Raw genomic sequence first — 24204 nt, 5'->3', positions numbered from 1 at the left:
AGAACCTAATTCTCCTGGTTTATGTTATTTTTTTTTTGTTTAGCTTTATGTGTTTGAGTTTGTAACCGTCTTTGAGAATTTATTCGCAAGCTAATTTTTTTCTAGCTTGCTGGAAAAGTTGCATATTGCCACTGACACATTCAGCTCCCGTGCGTTCCTCTCATTAGTAGAATCAGCCCAGTAGCTGCTTCCCTTGCAGTCGGCGAGGGGAACGAGAGGACGTGCCTCTCTGTCATTTGCAGTTGCGTGCCTCGCAGCCCCGGGTTTCAGAATAGCTCAGCACCATCTGCATGTAGACAAATGCCTCCTCCTGGGTGTAGCTGCTCAATCCGTGCCATGAGCACACATGTAGATAGCTGGAGTATTTGCTGCGGGACTGGAAGAGGGTTTTTAGCACTACTGTGAGTTGGTAACTGTCAGAAGAGGTTGTTAGGTTGTTACCTGTGGGTAGTGGGTGTTGACTAAGTTGCTGTATCTGACGGGCTGAGAGAGTTGAGGGTGTTCATCTTGGAGAAGAGAAGGCTCTGGGGAGACCTTAGAGCCCATTCCAGTACCTAAAGGGGCTCCAGGAAAGCTGGGGAGGGACTCTTGAATCAGGGAGGGGAGCCGAAGGACAAGGGGGAACAGTTTTAAACTGAAAGAGGGGAGATTTAGATGAGATATTGGGAAGAAATTCTTTGCCGTGAGGGTGGTGAGACTCTGGCCCAGGTTGCTCAGAGAAGCTGTGGATGCCCCATCCTGGAAGTTTTCAAGGCCAGGTTGGACAGGGCTTTGAGCAGCCTGGTCTAGTGGGAGGTGCCCCCATGGCAGGGGGGGTGGAACTGGATGATCTTTAAGGTCCCTTCCAACCTAAACCATTCTGTGATTCTATGTGTAGACATGTGGTTTCATGATGTGTTTTCATAACCTTTTTCTTCTTCCCATTTCTCCTCCCCCTCCTTTTTTTTTTTTTTTTCCCTCTTCCAGGGTGATCTTGAGTTCTTCTTAACTTGCTAGTGCTCAGCCTCCTCATGCCTCCATCTCCTTTAGACGACAGGGTAGTAGTGGCACTTTCGAGGCCAGTGAGACCTCAGGATCTCAACCTTTGTTTAGACTCTAGCTATCTTGAATCTGCCTCTTCTGCCAGCGAGAGCCACCCCAGTCTGCTCGGTGCAGCTGTCGTGTCCCTAAAGACTGCTAATCTCACGTATATGCCCTCATCCAACGGCTCTGCACGCTCCCTGAGTTGTGGATGCAGCAGTGCCAGTTGCTGCACTGTGGCAACGTACGACAAGGACACTCAGGCCCAAACTCAAGCGAGCGCTGGAGCCTCCACCGCCTGCCCTGCCAACCAAATGGTCAACAGCAATGAGAATGCCGGCAGCCTGAGCCCACTGGGCGGCGTGGGCAGCCCCATCTCGGGCACCACCAAGCAGCTTGCTAGCATCAAAATCATTTACCCCAACGACCTGGCAAAGAAGATGACCAAATGCAGCAAGAGCCACCAACAGAACCAAGGGCCTGTCATCATCGACTGCAGGCCGTTCATGGAGTATAATAAGAGCCACATTCAAGGGGCAGTCCACATTAACTGTTCCGACAAGATCAGCCGGAGAAGGCTCCAGCAGGGCAAGATCACTGTCTTGGACTTGATCTCCTGCCGGGAAGGCAAGGACTCCTTCAAGAGGATCTTTTCCAAAGAAATAATAGTTTATGATGAGAATACCAATGAGCCAAGCAGAGTAATGCCTTCCCAGCCACTCCACATAGTGCTGGAGTCACTCAAGCGAGAAGGCAAGGAACCCCTAGTCCTAAAAGGTAATCCTCCTCTTTGCCCACATGTAAGCTCAAGGTTTGTGTTGTAGTGCGTGTCTTCTGCTGTCGGCCTGGCTGATGGCTGAGCTTCCAAAGCCATTGTTTATTTCTAGGAAGGCTTATGTTGCTTGAGTCACTGGTGGCAAAGCAAATGTCTTCCATGAACATCGCGGGGAGATGCTTGCTATTCTCCAACTGTTGTCCCTCGGTAGCGGAGAGGGTGGGAACTGGAAGGAGGAGGAAACGTGCTTCCTGGTGTCTGTCTGTGCAGACAAAGAATTTCCCCCAGTGCTTGCTCCGGGTATTTATAGCCCAAGGGGCAGAGGTCCAGGAGGGTATGCTTCTCTTTTAGCTCGTCAGAGTGACCTTTACTTAGCAGCCTTACTTTAGTCCGTATAAAGCTGAACTCATGGGTGCTGGAGATGGACAGTGGGAGAGCAGAAGAAGGGAGAAGAGAGAGATGAGGGAGGCCATTTGGTCTCAGGTGTTGTATCATGGACCAGTCAGCAATACCTGAGGAGCAGTCAAGCCTTGTTTTGGTTGTACGGGGTCAGAATAATGGACAGAGGGAGATACTTTGTCTAAAAAGTGATGTGAAAGTGTTGTGTTTACATGCTACGTGTGTAAATGGCTTTCCTGTAAAAGACTCCTGTTCTGATGTGGTGGTTGGTCTGTCCCGTGATGCTCTAGGGGAAATGAGCCCCACCAATTAAGGCAGCATCTGAGGACACTTCCCTTTCTTTCCTTGACTCTGTAGCTCCTGTTTATAACCATGCTGCCCTCTAGATTGAACCTCCTTTCCCTTGGGCCTTCATACCATGCAGGGGCATGTTTGGCAGAGACTGGCTATGGCACTAGGAAACTATGGAAGGATTTGCTGCTTAGCTCATACTGTATGTCTTCAAGCTGTACAGAAAAAACAAGTGAATTAATACTTTTAATCTGCCCAATGTGACAGGAGAATGGATTGGGTCGATATCTTACCCCCTTTCCCCTGTTTAGTTCCAGAGCTTTATAGCAGCTGAGGGTACTGCGAGATGCTCCCCTGTGGATGTAGCTTGTGGAAGCTTAAAATTGTGCTGAACCTCCTTCTTGGTCCCAGCAAGCGTATGGTCATGCTGGCTTTACTTTGACACTTCCTGCAGGCTCCCAGTATGATTTTACTGAACCTCTCAGGAGAGGAGGTGCTTTGGAGGATGAGGTTATCGCTGAAGGCCTGTGTTTCTGGCAGCAGTCATTCTGTTGTCCAGCCCTTACAACTAGATATATGACTGTAGTCTGCAAGCCTTCCTTACCCTTAGAAAAGTGGGGTGCTGAAGGTGTTTGTCCTCTGTTTCTCTGAAAACACTGAGGCTTCTGTGGACCTCAAACTAGCAGTTTTTCAGTACCTGAAGCAAGAGGCCCTGGCTGCGATGGAGCCGTAGGGCTGTAGTTGGCTCCTGAGGGCAGGTTGTGGGCGGCCCCTTCTCCCGCCTCCCAAGGCTGGGTGCTGCCCTGGGCACTGCGTGGCGTTTAACTGAGCACTTGTGAGATTGCTTGGGCTCTTCTTGGGTTTCAACCACTGAGAAACATTAGCATCTGCCTCGAAGACCTGCTTAGCAGAAACCCCCTCCCCAAAGTGTTCTGCCAACAGATCTGGCAGCATGCTAGAAGACAGAGGAAGCCCAAATCCTTTGCTTTTTGGACTTGGTGATCGACTGGGCCGGAGCAAACCTCACCTGGGGAGGTGTGTAGCCAAGAGCTTCTCTCCATCACCTTAACTCCTCTCCCTGCCTTTGAAGTGGGGCTTAAACTGGGGTCATATGGAGTTGGGTGTAGGATAAAGCAGCATTTAGGAAGGCTGTGGTTAAGTTTCTGAGCTGGAGGAGCAGTGCTGGAAGTGCTTGTTACCGAGTTTCACTTATCAGAGCGTTTTTTTCCATCATGCTGGAGCGCAGATGCCCCTGGGTTTGGGCACTGACGTGAAACGGGGGATAGCTGAGGAGCCCCCTCTGCCTCTGTCTGTTATTTCCAGCGATTTCTCCTGCTCACTGCAACCCAGCCCTAATTTATTGCCGGCCCATCTGATCCCCTCTGTGTTGTGTTTGCAAACACTGGTTGCTAGCTTGGCCATCCAAGCTGATGTCCCCCTGATCCGGTGCCACTGTCTCCATGTTTGGTGCTGCCTGTCAGCCCGCCCCCCCATCCCCGCCCTTGCCGTTTTCGTGGGGTGAATCCAACTGGCGAAGCCCAGGGTTGGGTTACGGCTTTGGCTTAGTAGCCATGTGGCCCTGCCTGCATTTGGGTTTTAGGTGCCCGAGTCTCTTTAAGTGGCCGAGAAACTCTGTGCTGTTGACAAAGGCCAGGCGGTGAGCTATAGATAAATGTATGTGTGGGGCACCTTATTAGGCTCCAGTTAAAAAGAGGTGGCCTGATTTATTTTTAACGTAGCAGACCAATATATAAACTAGCACTGTGGCAAGGTAGCGTTGGGGGTTGTATATATGCTGTGCTGGGTGGGGTGGGGGGGGTTAGAACCTCTGTTCCTCCCTTTCTATACCTGTCTCTCTTTGCTGCTTCCTGTAATGTGGAGCTTTTTTTTTGGTCATGAATACAAGACTTGCATAATTTTGATTTAACCTCTTTAGAAGCAAATTTGCTTATTTCTTTGCTCACAAGACACAGCAGCACTTCAAGACAGGCATAAACCCCCGATCTTTTAAAAAAAAAATAAAAAAATCATGTACTTCAGACGGTTGCTACAGGTGCTCTCATGGGGCTGTTGGGGCTGGAAGTGCTGTTCAGCCTGTTTGTACACAAAACGGGAAGAAGTCATGTTTTCCCCCGGGCACCCACACACCTTCCTGCTAGACCATGGACTGAAACCTAAAGGCCTCATTTTTGTGGATGCTTTCTTTTTTTTTTTTTTTTTTTTTTTTTTTGCTTAATGTTGGGAAGGAGAAGAGGAAAAGCTAGTGATGTGAGCCTGGTGTCCCTTCTGCGTGAGGCCAGTGGCAGAGCTGTTGCTGAGTTTGGGGAGGGGGAGCACGGTGGTGCTGCCGTGGCCCTCCTTGGTGGAGTTGTGCCCCTTTTTGTCCTGCAAACCCACCATCAAGGCATCCCTGTCCCTGCCTCCCCCAAGTGCCTCGGCTCATAGTGAAAGTGGCCCGAAGTCTTGGGGGTTTGTGTGCTTGAGTTTGTTACGAGGACTGAAAACTATGAAGTGGGAAAATCATTTGGGTTCAGACAAAAAGTATTATTTTACCCAGAATGAAGTGTTTAGGTTTGGAGTTGAGCATCTCTTTTTCCAAGTTAAATTAAATCTACAGCTTAAACAAAAATGAAAAATGGAAGCATCTATGCCAACACATTTCAGCAGCTCGTTGCAGGGGAGGTTGGATGAGATGACCTTTAAAGGTCCCTTCTAACCCAAATGGTTCTGTGATTCTAACACAAGAGGAGTTGCCTTTGTGTCCCTGGCCAGAGTCTGGTGATGTTTTCTTCATCCTGCCCTTCCTTCTCTGCCTTCCAGCCCCATCAGTGGGACCTCTGGGAATCTGCTGAAGTCTTGTGTTCAGGTCTTAGAGGCTTCTGTGTTTGACTGGGTGGGAAGGAGGGGGAAACAAATTCAAAAGCAAAGGTGCAAAGTGTAATTTGGTGAATAATCCACTTTTTCCCCACTGCACCCTGTAGACCGATGGCTGCAAGGGGGTGGGGAGGAACTGGCTAGTGGTAACAACAACTGCTTGCTTCTCTGTTCTTGTTCCTGGTCCAAGGCGCTTATTTATGCTCTGGCTTTCAGTCCTCTCATTGCTCATCTAACAGGGAAATAAATGAAGTGACTCGCTCTGGTTATAGCAGGGAGTGTAAGAGCTGCCAGCAGACCACTTCGTGCTCTCTGCCATGGTCTAAGAATAGCGATCTCTTACCACCTTCTCTTATCGGGGAAGTTGAAACAAGTGCCAAGGGACCGAGACACCTATAAAAGGAATAAGTACCTGGCTTATGTTGTCCACGTTTGTGTAAAATACTATGATCAGCTTCCTTTAGAATACTTGACCTGGTTATAATCTCTTGCAAATACATTATTAATTACATAATTCAGCAGTGCTGTTGTTACTTTAAACCCTAATTAGGTTACTCTGCACAAGTGTATTTGAGAGTAAAACTTGATGCAATGGTCAACAAATCCAGCTGACCAACAGAACACATGCCTGGCACTCATTTCCATCGGAGATCTCCACTGAATAATTTTAGGTCATGGTTGTAATAGGGAAATGTGTATTTTTAGGTGTTAAGTAATGCATGTGAAGCGTCCAATGTGTTTAAAACTGAAGTGTGTTCCCTCCGTGCTGTGGAGGAAATCTGGCCCCGTCAGTTACTGGGGAAGAAACTTCTGCTGGCTCTGTCAGGGCTGAGATTTCACCTTCAGTTTTCAGGCGCTCGTTGCTGGAGCTTAAAGGGATGTGTTTCCCCTGGAGTAGATAATCTTATTGGCCATAACACTTGAAAATTGGTTGTGTGTGCCTCTACCTCTTGCATCTAGATAAATTGGCGCAATAGTGTGATTGGAGACCGCAGTCTTTTCTGTGCTTTGAGGGGGTGCTTCTGCAGAGGAGTGAACCTCTAAACTTTGCCTCTTCAACAGTGATGGAAAGCATAGCGTTTCCTCCCAGATGATGGCATCCAAGAGGTTACAGTGTGGGTTGCACAGTGCCTGTCATGTTTTAGCTGTCCGGGGGGGAAGAGAGCAATGACACTGCCTTGGAAAGAGAAGAACAGGAGGGACACTTAATTTTCTTATATTATTTTGGTTTTTTTAGCTCTCCAGCTTCTCATACCCTTGTAAAGAGTCAAGAAGCAAACTGTTACATTAGGCAAATATCTCTGATGCTTGTAAAGAAAAATCTTGCCCCAGCTCTTTTTAGCCGGGGGGACATCCCCTGCTGTGATCCTGGTAGGTAGATGTTGGGTTATAATGATCTGAATGCTTCGTGTGCTGCCCTGAACCTGCTGGAGGTGAGACACTCTACTAGTAAAATCCTTATAGAGTTGCTTTGCTGATGGGTCTTCTGGCTTTTTGTTAAAGGTGAGCACAGCCTTTCTGAGAGGCCTGAGGGTGGAGAAGTAGCTGTATTTAAGGTTTGAGTGGTGACTGGATGTTAACTAATAGAGTTAGACACACACCCCTTTTTTTTTTTTTTTCAGGATCTATATATGAGTTGTTTTCTTTCCAGAGTAGCAGCAGATGGTTTTTACTACACTTTGGAGCACAAAAGTTTTTAGTGAATTATCTTGGCATTAGAGTGTGTTTGAAGTGGGGGATCAGCCACTTGTTTTTAGGCTATGACTCTTCTTTTGCTCTGTGAAAACCCACATCATAATTATTTTTTTTTTATTTCTGCAAGCAACTCTGAAGTGAAGAAATGCCATAAATAGGAACAGCATGCACACAGTTTTAAAATTTGTCTGTTTCACATGTTTACCAGCCCACGGGAAGGGAAATATTTCTCAAATATTCAGCGTGGGCTTGCAGGGCTATAGAAGTCACGCTGTTCAAAGAAATAGATTATGGTAATCTCTGAAGATGACCTAATGCATTGTCCCCTTGTGTATGAGATAAGATTATGTGTGGATCCTTGGCCTTGTTGGGAAGTCTCTGGTGGGCCTGGGAGATTGCTGGCTACGGAAATCACAAGGCTGACCCGAATTATCACGAACACTTGTTTGCCTGGAGCTGTGTTTCTAGGTGCTCACCTGAATCTGTCTTCAGTGGTTTTTAAACAGCTCTGTACTGTAAAAGTTAAACTGTTTTTTTGAGGTTCTTGTTATTGCAACGGTGCTTGGTAAGCAGGGATTTAAAGGAGAGCAGTGGATGTCACCTTTCCTGGCGGAGTGGGGGCTGCCCTGAGCAGGAGCCTTGGAGGTGTTCAGGGGGTTATTTCTGCAGCCAGAAAGCCCTGGGGTGCTTGTTGTGGTTTCTGTGTGGGGTGAACAATTGATGCTCCAGTAGCTTCAGTGGTGAAGCTCCAGGGTTTGGGTTTTTTTTATGCCTTGTGACTCTTTAGTACAGGAAACTTTTCGCTTCAATTAATATCTATGATTAAGGCAACCTCACATCTGGAAGCATCTCAGCCCACTGGAGGCTGGTTTTGGTGTGTCCTCTCCTGCTGTGGAAGCCATTGGTTCCCCAGGAGCATGTAACCCTCCAGAAGGTGTTCTGTGCCTTGGTTCTGGACCTGTACCAGCATTTTGGTGCTTGAAGGAAAGGCGGGGGGGGGGGGGGGGGGGGGGTGGAGACAGAACTAAGTGTCTCTTCCATGTGGGGCAGAAAGGGGATGATCTGGCCGGAGGGATGACTGTGCCTGGATAGCAGGGCAATCTCAGGGCTGGGGGAGCTCTGACCAAGGTGTACAATGGTCATTGTCCCGCTCTTGTCACTAAGCACACACAGAGGCCTTGGACAAGTGATTTTAATTGGTCTGGGTTTTCTCTTTCTGTCCTGGGCACCGCACTGAGCTCACCTCACTCATTTGCCGTCACCGCTGAGTGTGGCTCACCCAGGTTCATCCACTGTCGCAGCGCTGCCCTGGAACGACACAGAAACGCCTCTGGCAGGAAGTTGGAGAAAGGCTCATAAGCACCCCCCTCCCCTCCTCCCTTAACAGTTATGTCTTTGCTAAAGTGATAAACTGTGGGCTCTGATTTGCCTCTAGGGGAGTTTTGTTCTTTGAAAAATTCGAGGGTTTTTTTCACGTCTTTCTCTGCTTGGGTGAGCAGGTTATTTTTATTTAAAAAAAACATAATTAGTAAAGTCATGTGAACACATTGGTTCCAACTTTTACTATGCTCTGGCTTTAAAAAGTCTACAGCATGCCGGGTTTAATTCCCACTTAATTCACCCTGACAGAGAAGAACCTTGTCTAATTAAAGGTAATAAAAAGAACAGCAAATGTTACTCCTTGTCCACACATGAGTTAAATGTTTGTTGGTTTGTTTTTTTTTTTTTAATGGCTTAAAGAGATTTGGGAAGTAGTATATAACAAGCAAGCTTCTGTCATATCAGTCGTATTGCTTGTCTCCAGTTTATTATGTCAGAGTGTGATATTAAGCCTTATGTAAGCAGCTGACCAATAATGTTTTAAAGCAAAAGCTGCTGTTAGAACAGTTGACCTGTGCCGTGTCGGTGATGGGCTCTAATTCATCATGGTCTCTGCTGAGGTAGTGGGGGTTTGTCTCTTTAGTTGATGAAAACTAAGAATAAGCTTAGGGGTTGGAGACTCAGCTTGGTTTTGATCTGGCTGAAGAGATTTCTTGTTTGATTGCAGTTTAGCTCTGGATTCTGTAAAGATGTCCTTTTTCCCCCCTTCCATGTTCCCTTGACTGGTGTACATGAATGCAAGCTGGGTCAACTTTCCCTTGCCCTTTGGGGTTTTTAGGGTCTCTCCTTGCCCCCTTTACCATTAGGACTGGGATTTAAGCACTGGCGCTGCAGTATGTGTCAGAGCAGGGGCTGGCTGGCACCTTGCTAGTTCTAGTAGCTTGCTGCTTTTATTTTTTGGACAGTATGAAACTGGGATATGTCAAGACAGCACCCTTTATTTTCTCTGGGTTTTCTTTAAGTGGGTTGAAATAGCTTGCTGGGAAGTGTAAAATCAGAGCCAGATAGTAGTATTTCTAGTCAAAAGAATAGAAATCACTTTAAAAAGAGTTTAGATCCAGCAGGAGTGGATGGCAGTCCTAAATGCTGGTGTGGTATATCAGCACCCTTTTTTCCTTTCATATTCATACAAATGTTGCTGGTGTTTCTAATGTGGAGGAGCAGTGGTCTGGACTGGGAAAGAGCCTATGTTCATCCTTGGGAGAAACACAGCAGCCTGCTCTGTCGTTAGAAAGAGGCTGTCCTGGAGAGGTTGCCCTTAAAAGGCTAAAGTGAAAAAATGGATGGCTGAACCATGGAAATGTCAGTGTTCTCTAAAACACGGGAATTAAACAGCGATGTCCGCTCCTACGCAGGGAGGATTACAGATGTCTGACTCGGCGCTGGGACCCTTCTCCCTTCAGATGTGCCAAGCCAAAGCCCTTTCCCCGCACTGTGCTCATGTGCGGTCCCACTGGCTGTCTCTAGGCCTGGGGCTCGAGGGATGCACCTGGTGATGAGCAGGGAGATTATTGGTAATGGGTTAAAAACCAAAGCAAATAAAACCTGATGTTTGTGACGATTCTGGTCTGCTTTACCTCTGTCCGTGAAAACACACTCGTAGCTCTTTGTCAATATAAAACCATTTGTGGTATCTTTATTGCACTAAAATAGTTTCTGTTCCCTCCCCCCTCACTTCCCCTGCCTCCTTTGTACATAGCTCTAGCATTTCTTGATGACCTTTTTGTTAATATGATTTCCAGTGGGAGCGTTTCACAGTAGAAGTATGTATTCCTTCAGGGTTTACGCTGACATTTCCAGTGATTATTTAATTGGACTTCATGTTAGCCTACATCCCCACGGGAACGCATACTTTTGCTATGAGAGGTTGTAATGTGTCTAATTTTGAGTTTCTGCTATAAACGCTTGCCCTCCAGGGAGGGTAGGTCCAATCCTTGTCTGTGGCTGCAGAATCGTCACCACAGTGTGTTTGGGATGTGGGGTTTCTTGTCTTGTTTCTAATTGCATTCTTGTACAGCTTAATCCTTGTATCAAAACTGAGAGCAGGCCTTCTCCTCATTTACCTTCCTGACTGTTCCCCAGCGGCACTTTGAAGGATGCTGTCATGTGGTTTATTTTCCTGTGAATACCTTTTTTTTCTTTTTTTCTTTTTTCCCCCTTTCAAATGGGTAGACTCCGTGCTCACCCAGCATAGGGGTAATTCCAGTTACAAGCTGGAACCACTGTCGTGAATTCAGAGTTGTGGTCCAGAAGTATTCACGGTGGCTTCTGGCTAGGCTGGTGAGTAGCCCAGAAGTTAGTGGCATCTCTTGGAAAAGATGGTGAGTAAGGTCGGGAAAGGACCTGTGGGACTTGCGTGGGTGGCCTGGGCCCAAAACTTAGGGTCCGAGGGAAAAAAAAAAAAGTTTAAGACTCTGCTGAACCTGATGGCAAAGTACAGAATAAAAGTAGATGAGAGGATGCGCTGTGGCAAAGCGGCATGAGCTGTATCAAGGTGTCATTAGAAAGAACATGCAAATCTGCACACATGTGACTCGATGCCAAGGGAAAACCTTTCCTCTTTATCCAGTGTCACACTCTTCAAAGGGAAGAGTGGGGGGGGACCTCAAAGCGGTTGTGTCAAGGATGTGCTTGTAACTCCTCTAGGCCAGAATTTGTGTACAAATCAACCTCTTAGGATAGTTCCCACATGGAAAAAACCTGACCTTGCAAGTTCTCCGGAATGCAGGGGTTTGCCTTTTTTTTTTTTGAAGTGCCATTGGCAGCTCAATCGGAGGGAGAGACTAGATTAGATTGAGTGTATCGAGGTGGAAGCTGTTCTTTGTGAACTATGTTTACTTTTCCTTTTTTTATGTTTGTTTAAAGCTTAATCTTTTGCAGCAAGGCTGATGCTGAATGCCATGTGGGCAACAGGGAAAGAAACCCTGTGATGGGTCTTTTGAACCTTCTGCGGACAGGTGAGAAATACACTGGCAGGACCAGAAAAGTGCAAAAAGACCAGAAAGTCGTGCTAGTAGTAATAGAAGTAGAAAAACCTTCAGTTTGATTTTGGAAAACGGGGGCAATGTGGGTTGTTGAGGTGAACGTAGATACTTAGGTTGTAAAAGGATGGATTTATTTCCCCCTCCTAGATCTTCTACTGCACAGTGGTTCTACCTCTCATGCTCTGTGGATGAACCCATGGTGCATCGATGACTTCCCTGCCAGTGCCTTTGGTACGCAGTGGACCTACCTCTGCTTGAGGCTGAGGGAGTACTGCAGAAGAAATATGGAGAGTGAGGTGCTTTTCTCCTGCTTTTACTCTTTCCATGTCATCTGGTGGTGTTGGACATAAGGTGGTGGGCCTTTGGTTCGGTTATGGCCCAGATACAAGATCCTTTATGCACAGCCGTGAACTTCTGTGGAGATGACTGTGTTGGTGGGTGGTACGAGGAGATGGCCTGGGTGGTTGTCTGCACGTGGAGTGGATTTGGCCTATGCTGGCTGTGTTCTGCCTCAGCCTGTACAGCTCCTCTTTCCTTGATGGAAGCAAGCAGGCTGTGATGGATTTGCTGCTAAAAGAGAGCCTGTCTTGGAGGGGGAGCAGTGTCCCTGAGGGTGCCTCCGTACTGGAACTCACTGGTTCCTCTGGTGTGGGAAAGCAATTCTAATTCTACCATATACCTGTGACCTGAGGACGAGCCACTGCCTCCCAACAAGCTCAGCCAGCCGTGGCCCTGGGGTGTCCCTGGGGACCCAGCCCTCCTACCCGGCTGGGGAAGGAAGGGGTGCAGGAGGGTGAAGCGGCTGTCAGTACCTGGCCTCTATTTTTACACTTTGGAGTCACGTTTGCTTAACCTTGAGGCATCCCGCACTTGGAAATCAACTTGACACAAAGTCATCTGTTCATTAATAACACAGGAGCAGTTTAATTGTTGTCTTAGTGGAAAAATACATGAGACTGTCATTAGCTGTTGCTTCTGGCAGTGCTTTTCTGCAGTAATGTAAATAAATGAGGTCACAGGTTTAAAGGAACAGGCTGTACTTGCACAAATTCAAAGCGTAATCTTAAACAGAGAGGCACCAATTGTCTGAATATCTGTGTCCTGTGCCCCGAATGCTCACTGTAACATTTCGACCTCAGGCGCGCTCGGAGGCAGCCGCAGGGGCTGGGTTTGCCATGTTGGCACTGCCAGGGCACATGCTGAGCGGGTGTTTGAAAACTTGGCTTTGTTCCGGAGCGGGTAAAGCTTTTGGTGGCCACAACCCTGCTACGGCCGAATTTTCCGCTGCCCCCCTGTGAGAGCCCAGCAGTTCAAGAGGAGGGGAAGTCACAGACCGAACTTCTCTTCTGCTGATGCTTCGCAGTGCCCTGGGATTCCTGCTCTTGTTGCACATGCTCGTGTGTGTTTGTTTTGGTTTGGTTTTTTTTTTTTTTTGAGATGGCTTTGTGGTATTGTAATCGAGGATGAGCGGATCCAGAAATCCGCCTGGACAGCTTTGAAAGCTGTATAAAAGGTCTGTTTGTCTCCCGGGACCACGTGTTCTGTCTAAATGTGGATCCCGCATCTGCAGTCTGTCATGTATAAAAATATGTTCCTGTTTGTAATCGTCGCGGGAACACCCAGTACCTGCCTTGCACAGAACAAAGTATGGCCGTAGCCATGAGGTAATGCAAAAGTATTGCTTTATGGTGAGGGTATTTCATGGCAACTGCCTCTCTATAAGCTCCCTCGCTATAGAGGGAACAAGGGCATTTACTCTCATTACTGTGGGGTAAGAGTCAGTTTCCAGACAGGAAACATATTGCAGATCAACCAAAGCATGTTGTAAACCCGCATCCCAGTTTGTATCTCGTCACACAGCCATGGAGCAGTGGTGATGGGTGAAAGAGGTGCCAGAGGCGACACAGAGGTGTTACTGTACTCCTTGTGCTTTAATTCTCAATTTTATCTTAAGTAAAAAAACCCCAACCAATCAAAAAACAAAAAAACCCAAACCCTTGTATAAAACATGTGCAGGTGAGGTTTATTTGTCTAGCTTTCTTTGAAGATGATTGTTTCTGTTGCAAGGTCATGGTCCCTTGTAAAAGCTGGTTGCCTGGTTCCTGCCATACCTCCTGTGACTGTTTTGCATCGTGTTTGCCCTCTCCTGATGGCAAATGACAGACACCATCTTTCACCATGCTACTTGTCTTTTTTTTTTTATTATTTTATTTGTTCAGAGCTGCTCTGGCTCCTGCCCAGCTGCTCACTTGGCCTCGTAGCACTGGTGCGAGGCCCAGGCTCCTGGGTGGCTTCGGAGCTGGGAGATGTGTGTGTGGCTGCTCCCGGGCGCTGCTCAGCCTCAGCGGAGGGTTCAAAAAGCTTTAAGTGAGATGTTTATGGGCAGCTGGCTGTGGAGAACTTGGACAAACGAGTATGAATAGCTGGAGCTTGTACAGTGCTGACTTGAAACTTCCTAAAAGTTTTGAGGTCTCGGGCAATCCAAAGTCTGTTGTTGCTCACTAACTGTCCTGACAGGGCTGGATGGTGGGGTATTTCATGCAGTGATAACTGCGGACATCTCTGACTCCTCACGTCAGTGGTGACCAAGAGCCCTCAGTCCTCTGTTGTATTTCACTAGGTAGCAGGTGGGGCCATCTACCATGGAGGGTCCTGCTTCAGTGATTCCTTTCCTTATGGAAGAAATATGGTGGGTTCCTGGGCATCCCTGCATACCCTTCTTCACCTGCATTTAGGTAGGTTCAGCCTCCCCAAAGGTCTGCCTGGCAGCCCTTTTTGGAGCAGAGGGTGCACAAAAGCCCCTCGAGATACTCTCCGCATCAATGCATGGGCTGCGTCAAACCAGCTGGGCAGCTCAGACTTTTTGCTGTACTTTGGTTATTAAAGCTCCATGGTGTGTTTAAAGCCAGAAAAGACAAGTCACAAACATGACGTTCTATACAAGTGAACACTGGTGGCTTATCTACCTGCTGGTGTTTTGGTATGTCGTTGAAGGTGGTTACACAGCCGAGTCTGGGCTTCAAACTGCAGAGCTGTGCACGCTGGTGGTCTTTCCTGGTTGGATATATTATATTGCCTCTCTGCTTACGCTGCCTGTATGTGATGAAGGCTTTTTGCATATTGCAAATCACAGCTGAAAAGTTGCTTTTAAAATATGGCTTACTCTTGTGCCAATGAGAGGCTTATGCCAGGTTTTGCTTCTCCCCCAGCCTCCCTGGTAGTGCCCTCCATAATGCTTCTTCCGTGCTCCAGGCTTGGGAATGCTTGAGCGACTTCAGTCACAAACAGCTTCTGGTACAGCCACGAGTGGAGTCTCTGCATCTGTGCCTTGAGTTTCCTTGTGATCTGGAGTTTGAATCTTTTGACTGGTCTAACGTTTTTGGGAAGTAGTCTCGTAAACTTTTCAAAAGCCTGCGCATCGTGCATGTGTGAGCTCCACTGAAGTTACACTGGTGCCTCATAAATCAACAAGGATGGTGTGTGGGGAGTGGATTAAGGGAACAGTGCTCATGAGGTGCGTGGATCCTGTTTTGGGACCTACGTGATGCACGTGGCAGTGCAGATCCAAGCTAAACTCCTGCTGCTGTTTTTTGGATTTCGGCTTTCCTCTATGACTGCATCTCGCTACATCCTTTCTGGGCACCAGTGTTCTTGTGCAGTCCTCCCTTGCTCACATGTCTGAGCCAGTTCAGCTTATTAATCCTCTCCCAAGCAATGTATTGTTTCAGGGATCTTTGAGAGTGCCTGGGTATGGTACTTTAAATATTGCTTGAACAGACTTTAACTCCCAACCCACTTGAGGGAGGAGAACAAGGAGAGGGGAATGTGGACTGACACTAGGAAGGGTGACCTCTTTACTGGCAGATGTCGGGAAAGAAGTTGTGGGTGAAGCTGTTGTATGTTTGGCTCTCCACTTGTTTGGGCATCTTCCACATGGCATATTTGGGATGGCGTTTCCATCCTTTGGCCTGATGCTCCTGCTGCAGTGGTGGGGATTGCCCTATATCTCTTGCTCTCGGCTGGGTATGGTCTCTTCTCCTCTCTTCCCTGTTCTCATTTGCTGGATCCAAGTGAACATAGCACTGAGGAAGAGTTGGTAACATGACTAATAGTGTCTTCTGGCCAACAGAGCAGGCGGAGGCCCCAGAAGGAGGCCATAGATGTAGGTGGTGAGGAAAGGTTGCTCTGGGCTCTCCAGCTCTGCTGGATCTTACAAGGTGGCTGGTGAAGCAGGACGGTGTCTGCCACACCATCGGTGTGCCCTCACCTGAGGGATCAAGCAATGGGCTCTTGTGTCCACCAGAAGGCTGTAGGAGAGGTGGAAGATGAGTGTTGGCTCTGGAGTCAGTGAAGCAGCTTATTTCTCAGAGGTTTTCTTGGGAATCCCAGCATGCTCTGGTTATTGTTTAAATGGCAATGTTTAAGCAGAATGGATTGTTTGCCTGTGCAGAAGGATGGGAGTGTGGGGTAGGGCTTAGCCCAGGCTCTAGGCTGGGACTGTCAGGTTGGATGAGACTTCAAACATCTTCAGCTTGGGGGCCATAGTCTTGTTTGTCTTCTTGCATGGTCTGAGAAGACTTTTCAGACCCTGTCAAGACCAGCAGTGAGCTCGGATTTTTGTCCTTGCTCTTCCTTCCATCCTGCTCCCCTGTTACAACAGCTTTGTGAGTAGAGATCTTTAAGGCAGATCTGTTTGCTCTGTGTCCTGTAAACAGCTGAATATGAGCCTGCTTTTGAGGTGGGGGAAATACTCTGCGTTTTGTGGGCAATTCAAGGATTCCTAGGGAAATGAGTTACCAGCAGCGTGTGAAGGACAGAAGTCTGGACACTAGAAAGGGCACTTGTATTAGAAGGGCTCAGGTGGCTGTGGCCTGGTCTGGGTGCCTCGTGGCCATTGCACAGAACGTAGAGATGGTCCCCGGGTGGGTGCCACCTCATGGGCAGGCGTGGGGATGTTTGGAGCTGCAGCACTCAGGACATGGGCATTGAAGCTCTTTGCTGTGGCAGATCCAGAGCCTGTGGGACAGCATGTTGTGCTCTGTTTTAAAATCTTCCTTTGCTAGATCACTGTGAAAGAGCATAGAAAAGACAAATTGCCTTTCTTATTATTTTATTTTTTTAATAGCATTACTGGGATGGTAACACTCAGCATTTATTTTGGCGAGTGTAGCTCTTTCTAGTAACTTCAGTGTCGCTCTCCCCCCTCCTGGGTTGGCTTTTTTTTTTTTTTTCTTTTTGGCTTGCCTTTAACAAAGTGCAGTTGAGTCTGAGGACTTGGCCTGTCTCGATGCGGTGCATGACTCTGAGTATCCCGGTACCACACAAACGTGGGCTTTTGAGGGTGAGGCCGGGGTGGGGTGGGGGAGGAATATATCTTTGCATTTCTCCTCTTTCCGCCTTTTTCTTTTCGGGGGAGCCACCTGTTTGCATTACATCAGCCAAAGGCCTTGCACAAAGTAGTTGTTCTTGTATTGTTTGCGCTCAAAGAGCTGATGTCATGCTGGCTGATGTCATTGTGTGCTTTGTGCGATCGCTATGGAGACCGGGCAGGTGGGGAGCCCGGGGCTGATGTCATTGCCCAAGGAGGTGTAGAAAGAAGGTCTGCTTTTCTCGCTCCACTTCTGTGGAGCCGCTCTCCTGGAGGGGGGGGTGGGGGGGGAAAGAAGTTAAAAAGAAGGGGAAAAATGCTGCTTGACAAAGCCAGCGAGACGTGCAGTAGAGCCAGGGGAGGCACGAGCCAAAAAAGTAACTTCTCCCTCCCCCCTTGAATCTGTTTCCCAATCCATATAAATGTCCTAAAAATAACTCTTACTAGATATTTTCAGGCAACCAGGGCAGAAAAAGGAGAGCTGTTTGCCACATGTTAAGCAAGCACCTCAGTTGCTGTTGGGTTACGAGTTTTCTTTCCTTTGGCTGCACAAAGCTGTACGTACCCTTCCCCAGAATGGTGCTAGCAGGAGCTGTGTCCCCCCTGCCCCTCCTTGGGGGTGTTGGGTGGGGGGATGCCCTGCTGTGGACAGAAGAAAAGACTGTCCCAGCTGTCTCATCACCCTGCTCTGGTATGCTGCTTGCCTGTTTGCTTGTAGCTTTGGCGATGTTATCCTTCTTGGAAAAGTGCCTTTTGTATTTTCCCCCCTACCACAGGCTCGTAGGTGAGGCAGCCCCTGTGTTGCACAGAGGCGTGTTTGTCTGTGAGCCAGTTCCTTGGCACCCTCGGCTTCATGGAGGGATGGACAATCCGTGCTCCTGAGTCATGCCACCCTTGGTGTTGGCAGCCGTGCCCAGCATCGGTCACTCTGACAGTGGTGGTGGGAACAACAGAGCCAGCTCCAGCCCTGGTGGCCCCAGCACATGCTCTGAAGAAAGGGGGGTCCAAAGTGTTGCTGATCCCAGAATGTCTAACACAAATATCTCCTCGGTCTCTCTTCCCAGGAGGACTCAGCGGTTTCAAGCAGAACCACGAAAACCTCTGCGATAACTCCCTCCAGCTGCAAGAGTGCCCAGAGGGGGGAGGCGGGGGTGGCGCGTCTGCCGTGCCCCCCACACTACCTCAGTCCATCCCCACCACGCCAGACATAGAGAACGCTGAGCTCACCCCCATCCTGCCCTTCCTCTTCCTTGGAAACGAGCACGATGCTCAGGACTTGGAGAAAATGCAGAGGATGAACATCGGCTACGTCATCAATGTGACCACCCACCTGCCCCTCTACCATTACGAGAAAGGGTTGTTCAACTACAAGCGGCTCCCAGCCACTGACAGCAACAAGCAGAATCTCAGGCAGTATTTTGAAGAGGCTTTTGAGTTCATTGGTAATTACCCTTGGCTGGAAATACCCCTGTTTTGGTTTTCTTTTCACCTGTTGTAAGAATCTGTAGTGAATGTTATGCTTCATGAACTACCCTGGAGACCATGTTAGGTCATGTTAATTTTGTTTAGGTTGTCAGAAATGCTGAGCACCTCATGTTTCTACTCGTTCTCATCTCTGGCATATCCAATTAAGTAGTCTGGGGGTATGGTTTTTGTCCACAGATAGTGATGCCTACCTCTAGGCTTCCGAGTTCAGGAAACCCTGGAAAACTGAGACTTGTCACCCCCTCTTCTTGAGGCCTTTGCATTCCTGGTTTCCACAGTGGTTCCAGCCCATCTTTTACAGTAACTGTTCTTAATGATGGCTGAGTCTTCCCTAACTTAATTTCCTGAGAAAACTGACAAACTCCTACCTCACTTTTTCTACCGTTAGATTTGTAACTTCAGCATGTGTGTGTGGATGAGTAGATTGTGATGAAAACTTGTATTAATAAGCCTCTAAACCCTGTAGGCTATGGGAGAGATCTCACCACGGCCACGCAGCTTATTGGGGAGGTTGCTGAAGGAATGACCCAGCAGTGTTGCTCTGAACCTCACTGTGATCCATGCTGCACAATCCTCAGCCAAGTTTAGGGGTGTGTAGAACTCTGTTTAGCCATCTAGGCCAAAGCCAGATCACCTCTTCAAGCAGGGCTGGTTAGTTCGGACATCAGCACATGATACCAAAAGCTTTTGGGGACCTTTCTTTGCCCCTCTGTATGTCTCTGTGGGCACAGCTTTTGCAGTGTAGTGAATAGGACCATAGAATCATAGAACTGTTGAGGCTTGAAGGGACCTGTCAGATCAAGTCCAACCATCAACCCAACACTGCCCAAACCACCACTAACCTATGTCCTTCAGCACCATGTCTGCCCAGCTTTTAAGTACTCCAGGGATGGAGACTCCGCCATTTCCCTGGGCAGCCTGTTCCAATGTTTGACAACCTTCTCAGTGAAGAAATTTTTCCTAATACCCATCCTAAAGCTCCCCTGGTGCAACTTGAGGCCGTTTCCTCTTGTCCCATCGCCTGTTCCTTGGGAGAAGAGACTGACCCCACCCCAGCTACACTCTCCTTTCAGGGAGTTGTAGAGAGCGAGAAGGTCTTTCCTGGGTCTCCTTTTCTCTACCCCTGTACTGGGCCCTGGGACAGTCGCTTCCCTAGTCCTACTTACCACACTATTCCTGATACAGGCCAAAATGCTGGTGGCCTTCTTGGCCACCTGGGCACACTGGTGAGAGCCCTGTCAGAGGGCAGCAGAGAGAGAACCTTGCTTTGATCCTTTGGGAAGAAAAGCTGGGTTAAGAAATCCAGTAGAACCTTAAATTTTGAATTCTATGAGATGGTGAGATGCAATAGGCTGAGCTTACATCAAGAAACTGCAAAGCTCTGTTGAGGCCCTTTGGGGTTGGGAGGAGATTTCTGTGCCCAGCATCCCTACAGACTGCAGGATTAGAGCTCTTGAAACCACTAAAAGGTAGTGTTTGGCTTATGGCTTTACCAAGGGCAGAGAAAGCAGTCTTGCTCTGAAAAGATCTGGAAAGTGTGTCAAAACCGATTTTTACTTTCCTTTTCGATAATTACAGCTTGAGGGTCAGTCTTTGTTTTTAATAAACAAATATTTCTCCATTGGGAGTCCTTCTCCATAGCAGGTTTAGCCAGCTGGGGAAGCAACTAGTCAAAGTTTCTCCCTTCCTCAGGGTAAACTTTAAATTGCATTTGAGAAGATTTGGAAATGTTTAAACAGCAGGTCATTGGCCTGTGTTTCTTTAAATATGTCTTGAAAAAACCACAACCAAACCCAGGTTTAGCTAAGACTAAAGCCATAGGAAGTGAAATCATCAAGAACTCTCAGGGGAAGTGTGTCAGAATGTGTTAGAGTTTCAGCTTTCTGAAATAATAACTGGCAAAAATGACTAGGGGGAAGGTGGCTTCACGTGTGCTTTCACATACAAGTTGGACATGTGGGCTATGATGGACCATACCCTTGTGGGGTTGGATTCATGCCAAAACTTTCAAACTAAATTCATGCTCCTCCAGTGGATTAAAACAAAACTTCCAAGATGTCACACTTCAATGTATTTCTTTTTATCTGCTGTTTAAAAAGCAAGCTGTGGGAGATGAAGATGGGATGGTAGTGACTCTTCTCTTTGTCATGTCGTATTAGCAGGTGGTTCCAGAAGCTCTGTCCTCCCTAAAGCCTGCCCAGGTTGTGTCCCTCTAAGTGATGTATCTTGGGAGAGTGTGTGTGTGACAGGGATGGCAAATGTCCTTTTCACACTGCTGAAGGTGACTCAGATCACACAGAGCTTGATCTGCAGCAAATGAGGAGTCAGAATTTGAGGTCTCTTACAGCTGAAGTCTTGCCAAGTTACAAACAGGATCCAGCTCCTGCTTCTGCAGAGACACCGCAGCAAAGTAGCTTTGTAAAAGCCTCAAAGAACAGGTCTTTGAAACAGATGTATTGTTAGGAGCTGAATCTGAAAATAGCTGGTTTTGAAAAGGTCATGTCCTGCTTTGAAGGTCAGGGAGGTTGAGATGCCTACGTGATGCAGGGGCATGAGGTGGAGATGGAGCCCAAGCTGCCTTGTCCTGGGCCTCCATCTCCTCAGTAGACTCTCCCTGGCAGCACACACCAGCAGCGTCTCTCGATGTGCAGCTCATCTAATAAAAAGATATAAGTGAACCTGAAGATTTGCAGCGTTAGACTGGCCTGTGTGTTTCCCAGTGAAACCCTGGAGGGAGATGGACTAGAAGGGAGAGGGAGGAGATGCTGCTGTGCTTGTGATCGAATGAAGGGATGTTTAACATAAAGTTACTCTTAATTGCACTGAGATTTTTCTAATTTACAAACTGGCAAAAATCTTACTTTCCTCTGTCTTTTTCATTTCCAGAGGAAGCTCATCAGTGTGGAAAAGGTCTCCTCATCCACTGCCAGGCTGGTGTCTCCCGGTCTGCCACCATAGTTATTGCCTACTTAATGAAGCACACGCGCATGACCATGACGGATGCCTACAAATTTGTAAAAGGCAAACGACCAATCATTTCCCCCAACCTTAACTTTATGGGGCAGTTACTGGAGTTTGAAGAAGACCTAAACAACGGTGTTACACCGCGAATCCTCACACCAAAGCTCATCGGTGTAGAGACTGTCGTGTGACGGCGAAGCTGCGAGGAGTAACCTGTTCTTCACCTGATACGGGGCAGTGATGGGTGGGCTGTGGGTGTTTCTTTTTAGCTTTCAAGGGGGGGGTGTGTGTGGCAAACCTTTTGTGAAAAAAAACAAAACCTTTTTTTTTTCTGTAAGGAAAGGTTTTTAAAAGAGATCCAAGAACTTTGCCGAGTTTGGGATGCTGTGGCGATTTCCTTCCCAGATGCCGGCAGAACAGGGAGGCTTCAGAGCAAAAACAGTACTTCTAAAAATCAAAACAAGAAGAAGAAGAAATATTGGGCTTTTTTTTTTTTTCCTTGTTGTTTTTCCCCTCCTCTCCAGCTACTTGCAGAGTTTATGGCTAAGTAGTCTGTGCAGGTTCATAGACTGAAGAAACCTAAGTTGAAGACGAAACACAAACAGCCAAAACAAAGCAGGAAGAAAACCTCCCTGAGACATAAAGGCCTTGGTTCTGCAGAGGCTTTGCTAAAGATAACCTGGCAAAACGCTCACACTGATGCAAAGGAATCTGGAGCAGCTTAAAAAGCCTGTAAGGCACTTTTCACACTCCTGACTCAAACTAAAGAAGAAGAAGGAAAAAAGTTTATTTGGCGTGCTTCATGTTCCAGTTCTATTTTTCTATTTTTGGGTGTAAGGTTTTAACAGTAAGGGACTTTGATCATTCTATGCCATATGCCTTCACTGGCTTCTTGTGCAATAATAATTTAGGATTTGTTTTGAGTGTTCAAACCGATTAGAGTTGGCTGCCCACTAATAATAAGATAATAATTTTTAAAGTCTAATAGTGCAACGGCAGCCGGCTTGGTTCAGAAAGGATAAATGAGAGCAATTACTTCGTTCCCTTATATGATTTTGATCCTGGTTACAGTGCCATAAACCTTGTTACATATGTATATCAGAATGTACAAAAATCGAGAACGAGCAAAGTTTATTTAAAAATATTTTTCGCACAAAATAATTGGTGTGTTTCAGTTGTCTATGTAAAAAAAAAATTGATTATAAAACAAATTTTTGGAAAATGTGTGTCCTTTTGTTTCTTTAGCAATTTTCCATTTTCTTTTTGTGGGATGGGTTTCTGTTGTGTTATTTTTGTTTTGTTTTTTGTTGCAGTGTACACCTCCCTTTGACAGAGCTGATATCTCTTGTTTGGCATCTTCTCAGTGTTTCGTTCCCGTCCTCTGCTGGTGGAACATGTTTTCTTTATTTTTTTTTTTTACTGTACTCTGCATCCTTCAGTTTCTGTAACCAGATTTTTCTTTCCTGGAAGTACATGGGTTTTGGAGCTGTTCAGCTGAATTGGCACCATGGGTGAGGGCTCTTTGGGACAGACCTCTTATTTCTACAGCTCAGTAACGATTTGGAAAAATAAGAAATAAGCATTCTCTACTGATTCCTTTTCATCTTCCTCCAATTAGCTTATCTTCTATGTTACAAAATTATCTGGTTTCTAGAAATACGTGGGTCGCTTGTGTGCTTTTCCCTGGCCTCTCTGTAGCCTGCTCCTTTAGCCATTCCAGGATTCCCGGGAATTCTTCTCCTGGGATTTTCCCCTCTTTCTTGCCCATCTTTCCTTCATCCTCCTCCTTTTCCAGCTGTGTCAGTGTTGAGTGTGGTGTGTGTTGTAGGGCTGATACTTCTGCCCAGCAGTGTCCCTTAGGTGGCTGACTTTTTGCTTGCTTTGTTTGTATTTTCCCTTTTTTTTTTTTAATGATAATAACCTGATCTCTTCTGGACTGTTACCAACTCTAAAGTTTATTTGTATGAGCCTAAGATGAGATAGGAAACATTTCTCATACGTTTCTGTTGTGCAAACTGGTATATGCCGGGGAGTCTGGTGGCAGGGAAGGTGTTTCTTAGATGGACTGAACCAAGTTGAAAACAGAACCTGTCGGAAAACTTCTGTATAATCACATTAGACATGTATATTTTTGTGGACATTTTACTTAAAATGTTGTTACTATACAAATATTTTCTTGAAACTTATCCCTTTATTAAATTATTTTTCTACTGGAATTGATTTTTTTTATTTTTTTTTAATTTTTTCTTTTCTACCATCAATATCGGTCCTTTTGCTGGGACGCGCTTGGCAGCTGGCATTGCCCAGGTGGCCAAACCTGGGCACCTGTGGCTGCTCCTGGGAGCTAAGGAGAGGGTGGCTGGCCAGAGATGTCACTGTGGGCCGGTTGGGAGCCCTGGTGCTCCAGGAGGAAGAAGGTCCCTCAGCAGGGATGGTCTTCCTCCCATCTCCTCCTGATTGGGCTCAGCCTCTCCCAGGTGTTCTCCATGAGCCACAGGTGCAGGTCATTTGGGAGCTGGGAGGAGACCAGAAAACTTCTTTGTCTGTTGCAGGGAAGCAAAAGCAGCAGCATGGCTGAGAAGCTGGTCCTCGCAGCCCGTGGTGGTGGTGATGCTGTGCCAGGGAAGGGGTTGCTCAGTAGGGGAGCATGCGAGCTGCCTGCCTGGGACACAGCTCTCCCGAGAGGCTGCCACATGGACACGGCTTGTGGCCTCCTCTCCGGCTTGGCCTCCGCCGCCCTGGATCAGGATTGTGCTCAGCCAGGTAAGTCTTTGCCTTCGGGGGGCCCTGCCGGTGTCCGTGTGTGGTGGAGATATTTCTCCTTTTCTAGTGCTGATACAGTACATGGCAAATACGTGTCTGTGTATGGGTAGAAAGCCCTTCTCTGAGCACCATGTGCTCCTAGCCAGGACAAAAAGGAGATTTGCCCTCATTTCTAAGAGGGGAGATAAGGCTGAAGGGGTAGGGGCCAC

The 24204-nt window shown here is 47.3% G+C and overlaps 1 protein-coding gene across 1 annotated transcript; it reads left to right on the top strand.

Annotated features, from left to right (window-relative positions):
- Window positions 1–966: 966 nt before the first annotated feature.
- Window positions 967–23446, top strand: DUSP10 (dual specificity phosphatase 10). Its single transcript, XM_074168616.1, has 3 exons — window positions 967–1797; window positions 17851–18228; window positions 21158–23446. Exons 1-3 carry the CDS (start codon window positions 1011–1013, stop codon window positions 21421–21423), a joined length of 1431 nt encoding a protein of 476 aa, XP_074024717.1. The 5' UTR covers window positions 967–1010; the 3' UTR covers window positions 21424–23446.
- Window positions 23447–24204: the final 758 nt, after the last annotated feature.

Source organism: Numenius arquata, chromosome 2 (assembly GCF_964106895.1).
Source record: "Numenius arquata chromosome 2, bNumArq3.hap1.1, whole genome shotgun sequence".
NCBI lineage: Eukaryota > Metazoa > Chordata > Aves > Charadriiformes > Scolopacidae > Numenius > Numenius arquata.
Note: the sequence above shows the minus strand (reverse complement) of the source record. Positions and strands in the feature narration are given on the sequence as shown.

Bases quoted from the DNA above. Each gene is read 5' to 3' on its own strand.
- DUSP10 (XM_074168616.1), top strand. From the start codon at position 1,011: ATGCCTCCATCTCCTTTAGACGACAGGGTAGTAGTGGCACTTTCGAGG. The intron at 1,798-17,850 runs GTAATCCTCCTC...CTCTCTTCCCAG, and splicing joins GGAACCCCTAGTCCTAAAAG to GAGGACTCAGCGGTTTCAAG. The intron at 18,229-21,157 runs GTAATTACCCTT...TTTCATTTCCAG, and splicing joins AGAGGCTTTTGAGTTCATTG to AGGAAGCTCATCAGTGTGGA.